The 12,842-nt window shown below is 48.9% G+C and overlaps 1 protein-coding gene across 5 annotated transcripts in view; it reads left to right on the top strand.

Annotated features, from left to right (window-relative positions):
• TANC2 (tetratricopeptide repeat, ankyrin repeat and coiled-coil containing 2) overlaps window positions 1–9,543 on the top strand; it is a 476,614-nt gene extending 467,071 nt beyond the window's left edge. For all 5 annotated transcript variants that reach the window (XM_033184063.1, XM_033184062.1, XM_033184061.1 and 2 more), the window contains 2 exons: window positions 188–288; window positions 1,880–9,543. In XM_033184063.1, coding sequence (XP_033039954.1) covers window positions 188–288; window positions 1,880–3,845 — 2,067 coding nt within the window. In that variant the 3' untranslated portion in view covers window positions 3,846–9,543. The remainder of the gene's footprint in view (window positions 1–187; window positions 289–1,879) is intronic.
• Window positions 9,544–12,842: the final 3,299 nt, after the last annotated feature.

The raw sequence follows: 12,842 nt of genomic DNA, 5'->3' as shown, positions 1-12,842 counted from the left end.
ACAGGACAAAGACAGAAGGAACTTGCAGTCCACAGGCCCCATGGCTAGAGCCATGTCAGGCACATCTAGCGTCCCAGGCTTTCCATCCATGAATGTCAAAAAATGTACAAATAATTTGTTTTATTCCCAAGTTGTCTATTTTTTATATCTCATCAATGACTCATTTGCACACCTATTGTAATGACAGGATTTTGGAATGGCGGAGGAATTTGCTACTAAGGCCCTGGAGCTGAAACCGAAATCTTATGAAGCTTACTATGCGAGAGCAAGGGCAAAACGCAGCAGCAGGTGAGGAGAGAGAGAGAGGGTGAAAGCAAGAGGTCTCTTTTCTGAAAATTTGGCCAAGGCAGCGTCGGCCACCCTGGGGCATATGTACCCAAATACATCTCTGTCCTTGAGAACTGTCAGGGCCAAGCTTTGGGGATGGCTCTGATAGCACAGCCCTCAGCTCAAGATCGGCAAATCTGCTGGGCTGTGGAGACCACGAATGTTTCACTTCGGGAGAAACACTTTTTCACTGGAGAACGGCAGCTTCTTCCAAGAAGCCTCTGCCATATCTCAGGCACTTTCCAACGCCCGAAGCAGCTAGCATGAAGAGACAACGGTGACTTAAAGAGGTCACTTAAGCAGAGCATCCGACCACCCCTTTTAGAAGGGAAAAGTAGGATGGTTCACTTAACATCACAGGTTCCTCTTCCTTCTCCCATAGGCATTTGGGGAATCCCGGATTAGTCAGTCTTCCTTCTGGGGCTGTCCTCAAGTCTGGTGGCATCAGACCGCCTTCCGCCTAAACCATCACCCACCACACACACACACGGAGTCATGAGGTCCTTACTGTCAGGATGGAGAGGACCCAAGAGAACACCATTCCACATTCCTCGTGCCCATCTGCTGTAGTTTGGCCAGTGGGCAGAAAAGCTCCCAGAAGAACCTAGAACCTGCCATCAGTGATCTTTGTGTAACTTGTCACTGTCTCTTATGCCTCCTGCCCTCCTTCTCCCCAGCTGCATGGGAAAGAACTGCTTCAGGTTCACTGCTATGACCAGGGGCATATGGTCCTGAAAATCACACCCAGGTTGAGGCTAGTGATGGTGGTGGCAGTGATCGCACTCTTATCTAGCTGGGGTAACAAAGTCCTCACAGAAACCTGACTCAAATTCTCCTTCCCTCTGGATTGTTCCTTTTTCACAAGGCCAGTTGCCCCTCTCAGGTGATACTAGTAGAGAAGACGGGAGTGTCTCTGACAGTTCATTTCTTCTTTTGTAAATTAGAGTCTCCTTGGAGTCAGCTCAGCTCCAGCCCTGAGTGGCCTAGTCAGCAAGCCTAATGCCTGCCCCGCTTTGATAGAGCAAATGGAGACGCAGCAGTTCTGAGAGATGAGGGTTAGAAAGGGCAGAGGACAGGGTTCTTGCCTAGAGTAGAACAGGCCTGAAATTTGGAGCTAAAATATTGAGAACATAAAGAAAAATTTCTGCTGGATCAGCAAGATTTTTAAATATGTAGTTATTTTTGTTCCTAAGCTACTTGACAGTGACCCTGTAAATGACAACCCCACCCAACTTCCATACTGCCTGGTGTGTGTTTGGGCACCAACACAACTTCCTGAAGGGCCTGGCTGGACTGACACAATGGGGCATTTCTCTACTGTTCCCAGAGAGGCCAGAAGGAAGATGGAGGCTGAATGGGTTAGGGAATCATTCGGACTCTTCCAGAATGAGTCTACCTGTTTCCCTCCCTATAAATCCAACTAAACCGAAACACCCCAGACTCCCACAGACGCCACCACAGCTCTCTGAGATAGTGACCATGTTCTCAGCTCTTGGTGCTTTCTCTGGATTCAGAATAACTCCAGCTCCTGTGTTCACATTTTGTCAAGCAGACAGTTCGCAGCAGCCTTAGAGGACCTGAACGAGGCCATCAAGCTGTGTCCCAACAACCGTGAGATCCAGAGGCTTCTGCTGCGAGTGGAAGAAGAGTGTAGACAGATGCAGCAGCCGCAGCAGCCACCACCGCCGCCGCCACCACCACAGCCTCAGCAACAGTTGCCGGAAGAAGCAGAACCTGAACCACAGCATGAAGACATATACTCTGTACAGGATATATTCGAGGAGGAGTACCTGGAACAGGATGTTGAAAATGTTTCCATTGGCCTCCAGACAGAGGCCCGGCCCAGCCAGGGGCTCCCAGTCATCCAGAGCCCACCCTCCTCTCCCCCGCCTCGGGACTCAGCCTACATCTCCAGCTCACCTCTTGGCTCTCATCAGGTTTTTGACTTCCGGTCCAGTAGTTCTGTAGGCTCTCCCACTAGACAGACCTATCAGTCCACCTCACCTGCCCTTTCTCCAACTCATCAGAACTCACATTACAGGCCTAGCCCACCACACACTTCCCCGGCTCATCAGGGAGGATCTTACCGTTTCAGCCCCCCTCCTGTGGGAGGGCAGGGCAAAGAATACCCAAGCCCTCCCCCTTCCCCTCTCCGGAGAGGCCCTCAGTATCGGGCCAGCCCTCCAGCTGAAAGTATGAGTGTCTATAGATCCCAGTCTGGTTCACCGGTGCGCTATCAGCAGGAAACAAACATGAGTCAGCTTCCTGGCAGACCCAAATCTCCATTATCCAAAATGGCCCAGCGGCCCTACCAGATGCCTCAGCTCCCTGTGGCAGTTCCCCAGCAAGGGCTCAGGCTACAGCCTGCCAAGGCCCAGATTGTGAGAAGTAACCAGCCCAGCCCAGCCGTCCATTCAAGCACCGTCATCCCCACAGGAGCCTATGGCCAAGTAGCCCATTCAATGGCCAGTAAATACCAGTCTTCACAAGGAGACATAGGAGTCAGCCAGAGCCGGTTGGTTTATCAAGGGTCAATTGGGGGGATCGTAGGGGATGGGAGGCCGGTGCAGCATGTCCAAGCCAGCCTGAGTGCAGGTGCCATCTGTCAGCATGGAGGGTTGACCAAAGAGGACCTTCCACAGCGGCCTTCCTCAGCATACCGGGGTGGCGCAAGATACAGCCAGACGCCGCAGATCGGACGCAGCCAGTCAGCGTCCTATTACCCAGTCTGTCACTCAAAACTAGATCTGGAGCGCTCCTCCAGCCAACTAGGTTCCCCTGATGTATCACATTTAATCAGAAGACCTATTAGCGTTAATCCTAACGAAATCAAACCCCACCCGCCAACTCCCAGGCCGTTGCTGCATTCCCAAAGCGTAGGCCTTCGCTTCTCTCCATCTAGCAATAGTATCTCCTCCACCTCCAACCTAACTCCGACCTTCCGGCCATCTTCTTCCATCCAGCAAATGGAGATCCCACTGAAACCCGCATATGAGAGGTCATGTGACGAGCTGTCGCCAGTGTCTCCAACTCAAGGAGGTTACCCCAGTGAGCCCACCCGATCCAGGACCACACCGTTCATGGGGATCATAGACAAAACAGCACGGACTCAGCAGTACCCCCACCTCCACCAGCAGAATCGGACCTGGGCGGTGTCATCTGTGGACACTGTCCTCAGTCCCACGTCTCCAGGCAACCTGCCTCAGCCCGAGTCCTTCAGTCCACCGTCATCCATCAGCAACATTGCCTTTTATAACAAAACCAACAATGCACAGAATGGCCATTTGCTGGAGGACGATTATTACAGCCCCCATGGGTTGCTGGCTAATGGGTCTCGTGGAGACCTCTTGGAGCGAGTCAGCCAGGCCTCCTCCTATCCCGATGTGAAGGTAGCTCGGACTCTACCTGTGGCTCAGGCATACCAGGACAACCTGTACAGGCAGCTGTCCCGAGACTCTCGGCAAGGGCAGACATCCCCTATCAAACCAAAGAGACCATTTGTGGAGTCTAATGTTTAAAAGACGTTTTGTTGGAGTGAGACCCATATGTTTTCACTGCACATTTTCAGGCTTGGTTTCCACATTTGAGGTAGCTCCCTGGCTTAATTTCTCATGTAGTTTCTGTGTGGTGTTCAGAGGTGGCAGCCCACATGCTGAAATCCTTTGCATGCAGCCGACTGGGAAGCGGCCTCCCGGGAGCCAGGACTTCAGTTTCTCTTGTCTGTGCCCAGCCACATGCTCTCTCCCTCTCTTCAGATGCCAGCGAGGAGATTTTCGTGCCGTGTGCTTCAACCCAGGGAGATCAGACACACTGGTCAGCTTTTTCCAGGAGACAATCGCTTTCACTGATGTTCTTGTTGTGTAATTGTCTTTTTCCGTTTTTAAAAAATAAGGTGTTCTTGTTCGTTTTCTTCTAGAAACTTTAGAAAGAGTGTGATGCCCCTTTGCCTTTGCATTCTTAGCCAGTGTCACCCACACAGCCAGCCGCAGCGCACTCTCATGCTGTGGCCCCTCCCCAGACCGCCAGCGCCCTGCAGCCACCAGGTCTACAGTGTACATTAGGATTACTGCTGGTCTTCCTAGGGAGGTAAAAGGATCAAAGAGAGAGAGAGAGAGAAGAAATAAATGCTAAAGTGGAAGAAAACCCCAATATAATTATGTAAAATGTCACTACATTGATTTTCCAAGAGGCATCATAGGAACATGTCAAAAACAATCAGCCCTTTAAATATTGCAGTCAGCCAAGGAAATTAGATGAGAATTGTGGCTATTAAGAGAATTCACTGAGAGTTATTCTCTAGGTTTTTAGCCAACAACCACTAAAAGCTGCTGCTTTTCCAGGGTAGGGGAAGGAATGAATACATAGAAAAACAAAAAAGATTGTTCTAAATTCTCAGTGAAAGGCGATAGGAAGTCTGTTCTGGAGACATCTACTTTTTAGATCCTGATACATCACTGAATGTCATACTCCACGAAAAGGAAACGCTTCCCAAAGGCTGGCTGCTGTGACAATCCCGTTAGCTGGATGTTCACCTACAGCCAGATTTTGTTCTAGTGGCCCTCTTTCTGTAAACCCAGATGGCGTCATACAGAAACCGGTTCTTTTAGAAGCAGATTGGAATCTCTCGGGACCATAAGACTGCGTCCCCATATTTCCACCCAGGGTCCCGCCTGTTGTTGTCTACTTTCATTTTGAGATCTATAGTTCGATTATCTATTATTACAGGAACTGTTTCTTTTCTTTTTCTAGAAGTATTTATGGGAGTGTGATATTTTAAAGTCAGACACAGCAAAAAGTGTTTTAGGGTGAAGAAAGATCCCTTTTAGCCCTGTTTTGTAGCCCTGGGTGGGGGCATGAGATAGACAGCAAGCTTCTGATCTGGTCACTGTGCACATCTTCTAGGTCTCATGGTCATTTGGTAGGCTGACTTTGAGTGAGTGAGGCCACTATTGAGTGGATAGCAAGAATATTGGAAGCAAAGCCTTGGCACAGGCCTGGCACTAGCTGTACATCAGCTCTTACAACTAAACAATTCAACCCAACAAACTAAGCAACTGAAACAAAACAAAGAAGCATTCGTTCTCTGTTACTAGGAACCATTCTGCTCTGTTAGGGAAGGGCTGCAGGAAGGGCAGTTTCCTGAATAAAAATCTGGCTGTGACCAGACCCATGTGTCATAATAAGTGCCCTCTGAAGGGATCATTAAGACACAGGGAACATGAACCTGAGATCAGAAGCATTTCTTTACTAATTTAGATTCTGCCAAATAGATGGACCTCTCCACCCCCAGACCTAAAACAGGCCAGGACTTGTCTCTTTGTGCTGGAAGCAATTAGTGGGACTAACTCAAGCCCTGGCCTCTTTCCACCCTCCCTGATACCTAAGGACTACCTTCTCAGCTAGACCAGGGTGGGCATCAGCATCCTCTCTCCATCTCTATAGCCCTCTCTCTCACATCAGGAAGATGAAGCGTGTAGCTCTAGCGGCAGCATCTAGCCAGCAGCCCAGTGGCCTCTCAGATCACTTTTTGGCCAGATCTCGGCACTGCTGGCCTCTTTGCATCTTACTCCTTACAACCGCCTCTCGCTGAGGAGCCACTGCATTCGGAAGAATTTCTCGGTGTCTGTTAGAAAAGTGCTTCTGCTCATTTCAAACGCTACACATCCACCCGCACTCACCTGTCCAGGAGAGTGAGCAGGTCCTGTAGCTTTACAAATACACCACTGATGCCACTTCTCCCCCGGTCTCTCAGTTTTCCAGGACAGAAAGGAGATTTAGGGCCTATACCCTATTCAGCAAAACACCTAAAATGTCAACAGTCAAAATGCAATTCTTTTGGGCCATGATAAGAGGGAGTAGATGTCACTGCTGCATGCCAGTCGTTTTTGACTAGAATATGCCAACCAGAGCTTGTTGGAGCAGGAGACGTTTTTCCTTACAAGCAGACTGCCTGTGCCCTGTTTGCTACTTCACTGCCATGGAACGATCCGAGTACTGTATTTCAGAGCTGCCCCTTCCCCAGCAACAAACACTCGCTGAGTCTGTGTCTGGCTTCAGGTGGGAGGAAATGTTTTACTCAATTCATACCACCCTGAAATGGAGGACAGAGGTGACAAACTTCAGCTTAATGGGTTTCTCACCAAGTTGTATGTTCCATTGGCCCGGGATTCTTGCACTAATGGGTTTCTATCACATCATGTCTATAAACGGGTGCACTTTACTGTTTGAATTTGTAACTGAAGTTCTGGGTATTTAAGTGTGAGTCATGTCTTCATTAGAAAATAGCAGAACTGCTCTTGTCTTTTAGTGTATTTTTCAAGAAAAAAATAAGGAAAGGAAAGGAAAGACATCAAGCAGTGGATACAACATTTACAGCACAAGAAATAACTTGTATATAAGCATCAAAAAGATGAAGAATTTTTTAATATGAAAAATATTTGCAGTGATTTTAAAGTGCTTTTCCAGCAATGTTCTTAGGGACTCCTGAGACACGGTTACTTTTATCTACTGGATCAGTAAGGCACACAATTAACAATTAACAATTAATGTTTATTTACAAAGTAAAGGGAAAACCTGTGTAACATGAGAATTTGGCATGACAAAATGGAGACCATTTTGTATCTGCTGTTGTATCTTGTCCGGGTTGCAGACGTGCACTATTAAAGTCCCAAGTTAATAGAGCACAAGCCCTTCCCGCTCTTCCCCCACGTGCCCCTCTGTTTAGATGTGTATAACTTAAACTCGATGGCTCAGGAAAATCCCATTAATTAGAATCATGTACAGTACCCCAGGTCGTTGTCCAGATATACAAGTTTGCTCATGTAGTTAAGCCTGGATTATTAAACACTTTTCCTAAATTATTGTAAACAGAACAGCTTGGAGAAGGGTATTCTCAGTCCTTACATTGTATAGTAGTTTATGAACCCCTCTCTAAATATTGATATTTTTATATTCCAGAGATGTACCCAATAGAAAAATGAAAAATTAATCAGTATCTAATTTAATATCCATAAGTATTTTTCCTTAGATTTTAGTCATATACAGTGGGCTATGTGGACGTCACTTGTGCTTCACCATAGTTCACCACTAGGTGTCACTGTGGCTCTGCACTGTGCTTGTTGTGTAGCAAAGACCCGCGGTATCCCCTCGGGGGAGAGGAGCTGCTTCCAGGGCAACAGGCAGTCAGGCTCAGAGGTTCAGGAGAAGGGAACAGAGGCCTGGAAGGGGTCTTCCTGCATCTGTGCCAGTTGTGCAAGACGAACTCTTTGAACACTACATACTTTGGACTTCAGCCAGGCAGAGGCTGGGAGAAGGTTGCCCAGAGCTCCCTTGCTCTGGTAGAGGGATAGGTACGTGGAGAAGGCCCTTCTTCCCCATGAGCCTCCCTCCTCTCAGTTCCTCTCAGCCTCCAGCTTTTATAACTCCAGAAGCGTCACAGTTGGAGGGTTTGATTCAGAGATAGTTATTTTTCTACTGCAGAAATGCCTTGGACAAAACCAGTGCTCACTGAATCTTTGCCACAAAATGGAACAGGCTATCCCAGGGGGCAAGAGGTGCCTGCCCCTGTGCCCAGCCTCCTCTTGATGCTCCCAGTGCCCAGCAGCCTCGCCCATCCTGCCTGTCTGTTCCTGGGCTGCCCATTTCTCAAGAAACCGACCTGCAAAGGCAGCTGGCCGCTGCCTCCACACCGAGGGCTGCGCGGTCCTGGCCTGCTCACTGGGAGGTGCAGCTCTTCCTCCTCTTCCTCTAGGAATTCCAGACCAACCATCTACCATGACTAACAACAGTGAACCAAGGGCTTAGGGGTAAGAGCTACCTACAAAGACGTGTCATGGAACCCTTCACCATGCAATGCCTTGAACTCAGCTCTGGCTGCTCCCAAGAAAAGGTGGCTGGCTGGGGGCCTGGACACAAGCACAATGGGGCTGGTGGAGCCACTGTGCAGAGCTACTTGAATAATCACTGGGTTTTCATCAACTCCTTTTGTCATACAGACCACTCAAGGGCTGAAGTGTTGGTAACCTTCATTTCGGTGTCCAAAGCCTCACAGCAGCTGAGCCACCCTGAGATGCTTGTGGCCACATGGTGGCTACAGTCAGAGCTTTGAAAGTCAGTACCAAATGAACGCATAATTGGACACCAAAAATCAAGTGTTACTTTCATGTTTCCTCACCCCTATCATCTCATTGCCTCCTGCTGACTCTGATATCGACGCTGAGCTGACTTGCCAGGCTGCCGCTGGATGCATAGAGATCAGGCCAGCGCTGCGCTCATTTTTCCAGATAGACCTACTCTGTGGAACGGAAGTGCCCTAGCTGCTTTGTTTTTGTAGCACTTGCTGGCTGAATTTTTCTTTTGCTAATCGCTAACCAGAAAGTCTGGTTAGAGGGGGCTCAACTCAATCCCTTTGGTCCCCAGAGCCAGACAAGAGTTAATTCTGGAAAATTCAGTACTTGAATGTACCTGCCTTACTGCATACCAATTTACTTGGGGAGGGGGGAGAAGTTAGAGATGCCGGCTCCAGATCTCCACTTCATTCCCAGGTGATGTTGGAAATCCTGTAAGTTACACTTCCTGTGCTGGTTTGGTTTTGTTTTTTGTTTCCTTTGGCTGATTCCTGCTGAGTGAGGCCAGTTCCTCATCAGGCTCAGGGCAGGTGCCATTTTCAGGCGTGGCCTCCTTTCCATCTAGCACAGCATCTTTGTCTCTGTTCTGTCTCCTCCAAATCCAAGATGATTTTAATTAGTACAGACATGTACAGTCTACAATTAAAGAGTGATTTGTACTAATATGATTTTGATTCTTCCTCCTCTTTGCTGTCCTTTCAAGACACTTGCTGGAAAAAGCTTTAATGCACTTAGTTTTCCCTTAGGTTTTCTATGACTCCTATGTAAAGGACTTTCTCTGTACAGTATATTACCCAATGCATGTTTGTTCTCTCCCGATACAGTGAACACCACACAGTTGTGAAGCCGTGCAGTGGGTGCCCACACCCTGCAGAGGCACCGACCCCTGTGTATAAGGAAAGACATTTTCCTTTGCTGTACTTGCTTGAGCAGTTTTATTGTCTGTACATGTGAGCTGTGTGAGATAGATGTGAAAAGTTCAAATGAATGCATTTTCCTGCCCCATGTATACAGATTGTCATCTGTACAATGAACTGTATGTATGAAAGCAAATGTACTTATTTATAAATGGCTAACACTTGGAAAACCACGGTGTTGTGATGCTTTTCTCCTTCCGTTACAGCCTCTTCAGGGAGCTGGCTTTGAAGCTTACCCTCCTGAGGATGCAGTGATGGGGGCGCCCTCCCCCAGGAGGCATTGGGCAGGTTAGGGCTAAGGCCAAATTCCCGATGATTTGCTTGGTCTCTTGTGGGACATTCAGAGCCACCCCTTTGTGCATTTATTCGCTTGGTCACGTTACTGAGCACCTCCTGTCCTCAGAGTTGGACACTGATAGGCCCTGGAGAGAGCTGTGGACAACAAGAGATGCCATTCTAAGGAGCTGTCAGCACAGGCTTGTGACATTTGTCAAGAAAGGGAGGCTTTTTCTTCATTGGAAGAGGTTTTCCTCCCGCTATACCGAGGGAGCACTGAGCTCTCATTTCATTTTGTAGCTGAAGCTGCACCCAACCCAGCCACCCTACCAAAGCCAAGGCTGAGGTGGGCTGCCAGCTCGAGTGGCTGCATCTAGAGGCTGCGTGCTGAGAGGGTAGCGAGCAGAGGGCACAGCTCCCACTGCAGACCCAAGGGCTTCATCACAACTGGAGGCCCACTGCTTCCAGGGGCTTTGTCTTTTCATCAGAAATCTGGTCAAACTCCAGTCCTCACCATAGAGAGCTAGGCAGCTGCATTGTGAATGGAAAAGTAGCAGGTTTCCTGCAACTGGCTGGAGACTCAATACCTTCTAAAAGGGAGCGGGGGTCAGGGGGAGCAGCACTGAGCCTGCAGCCTTTCCTGTTTAACTGCGACCTCTGTGTTTACTTCAGGGACAAGCGAGGAGGGAGACCACTTCCTCTAGACATCAGATTTGTGCTAAACAAACATTCCTTCTGTGCGTACTTGCATTTTTCAAAGCCTGGGGAAGCAGACAAACTCCAGGCCACACACAGCCCAGCCTGGACGCCACAATTGCCTTCGAAGAGAAGAGGGGACTCTGGCAGCAGCCACCTGCTCAATCTCAAAACCATTCCTGGGCTGCTCCCGTTATTTCATTTAAAAATGGATAAGTCGGGGCCAGGCTCACACCTGTAATCCTAGCACTTCAGGAGGCCAAGGCGGGCGGATCACCAGGTCAGGAGATCAAGACCATCCTGGCTAACACGGTGAAACCCCGTCTCTACTAAACAAAATACAAAAAATTAGCCAGGCGTGGTGGCGGGCGCCTGTAGTCCCAGCTGCTCAGGAGGCTGAGGTGTGAGAATGGCGTGATCCCGGGAGGCGGAGCTTGCAGTGAGCGGAGATCGCGCCACTGCACTCCAGCCTGGGTGACAGAGCAAGACTCCATCTCAGAAAATAAAAGTTAAAAATAAATAAAAGATAAGTCATTGGCAAAACCCCAGCTTTTTAATTTATATTTTATATATTTTTTCTTTTTCCTTTTTTTTTTTTTGAGACAGAGTCTCGCTCTGTCACCCAGGCTGGAGTGCAATGGCACGATCTCGGCTCACTGCAACCTCCACCTCCCAGGTTCAAATGATTTTCCTGCCTCAGCCTCCCTAGTAGCTGGAATTACAGGCACCCGCCACCATGCCCAGCTAATTTTTGTATTTTTAGTAGAGATGAGGTTTCGCCATGTTGCCAAGGCTGGTCTCAAACTCCTGATCTCAAGTGATCCACCCACCTCAGCCTCCCAAAGTGCTGGGATTACAGGCATAAGCCACTGCGCCCAACCTAGATGTTTTGTTTTGTTTTGTTTTGTTTTTAGATGGAGTCTCAGTCTGTCACCCAGGCTGGAGTGCAGTGGTGTGATCATAGCTCACTGTAGCCTCGATCTCCTGAGCTCAAGTGATCCTCCCACCACAGCCTCCCAAGTACCTGGGACCACAGTGCGTGCCACCACGCCCTGCTAACTTTTGTTTTGTTTTGCAGAGATGGAGTCTTGCTATGTTGCCCAGGCTGGTCTTGAACTCCTGGCCTCAAGCTGTCCTCCGCCTTGGCCTCCCAAAGTGCTGAGATTACAGGCATGAGCCACCACACCTGGCCAAACCCCCAGCTTTTTAAAGAAGTCCTGGGACATTGGAGGAAAGGTAAAAGGGAATGATTCATTTTAAAAAACTATTAATACTTCTTAAAAAGAATTTACCCTCAACCTTAATAAAAAGCTACTCAGAGTAGAAGCAAACAGCAAACTCAGCAGAAGTCTGTGTAGATCCTCCGAAGCACCAGGTCAGACTTTCTTCCCCTGGTTGTCTGCTCATGGGTACCTTTTGGTGACTGCAGGCAGACACAGTACGCACATGCACGTGGTGGCCAAACTCCCCTGCGGTTGTCTGGGAATGGGTAGACAAACCAGCGGGGAATGGAGTCACCCTCTCTCAGCTTTAAAAACAAGCTGGAGGAGCTTGGAGTCTTGGCACCTGAGTTATTCCATTCTCAGGAATAAGATAGGGCATTGATAACAGGTATCATGTCTGGAAGGCCCTGCGATAAAGAGAGGGCCCGCATAGAAGAGAAGGTGCTCAGAGTCCATTCTAACAGGCCATCCTCTTGGGAGGTCCATTGTGTCCCAGACACTGTGATAGGGACTTCACATATGTTCCCTAATGTATTCCTCACACCTTGACAGACGACATTGCTGTCTCCAAAACAAATGCGGAAGCAGATCCTGAGAGTTGAAGTTGCTCAGGGTCACAGAGGCAAAGGTAGGCGTCTGAATCAGAGCCGCACTGACAGTTCTTCCCTCCACCACGCTGCCTCCTCTCTCAGATGGGATGGTCTGAAAAGAGCAAGCAACCCGAATGACGCCCCACGGAGCGTAGGCGCTGGATCTGAGAGGATGGCTTGGGAAGTGCCGTGTGCTTGTTTGGAGAAATAACTCTATACCAGTCAAGCTTTGGGACCTCTCAGGTTCCCAAACCCAGTAAGAAAGTGAGGTCACTGGCTGGAGATTCATAGAGGAAGAGGTGAAGTGACTCTCTGGAGAGGGAGGCATCATCCCCCAGTGCCTGGGATCACTTCAGCATCCACAGAGACCCATAAGATTCAGAGGCTGATGCAAAAAAAAAAAACAGAAATGAGATGCTGACTGAGGAACCAGCTTGTGACACGCATCAAGCCATGTGCTTTGAATGCTTTTCAGTAAATAAAGGTCCACACTCAGCCGGGCGCGGTGGCTCATACCCGTAATCCCAGCACTTTGGGAGGCCGAGGCAGGGGGATCACCCGAGGTGGGGAGTTTGAGACCAGCCTGACCCACATGGAGAAACCCTGTCTCTACTAAAAATACAAAAATTAGCTGGGCGTGGTGGCACATGCCTGTAATCCCAGCTACTTGGGAGGCTGAGGCAGGAG

Source organism: Trachypithecus francoisi, unplaced genomic scaffold, assembly GCF_009764315.1.
Source record: "Trachypithecus francoisi isolate TF-2019V2 unplaced genomic scaffold, Tfra_2.0 Lachesis_group20, whole genome shotgun sequence".
In the NCBI taxonomy this organism is placed as follows: Eukaryota; Metazoa; Chordata; class Mammalia; order Primates; family Cercopithecidae; genus Trachypithecus; species Trachypithecus francoisi.
The sequence above is the reverse complement of the archived record's forward strand: the minus strand, read 5'-3'. Positions and strand labels throughout refer to the sequence as shown.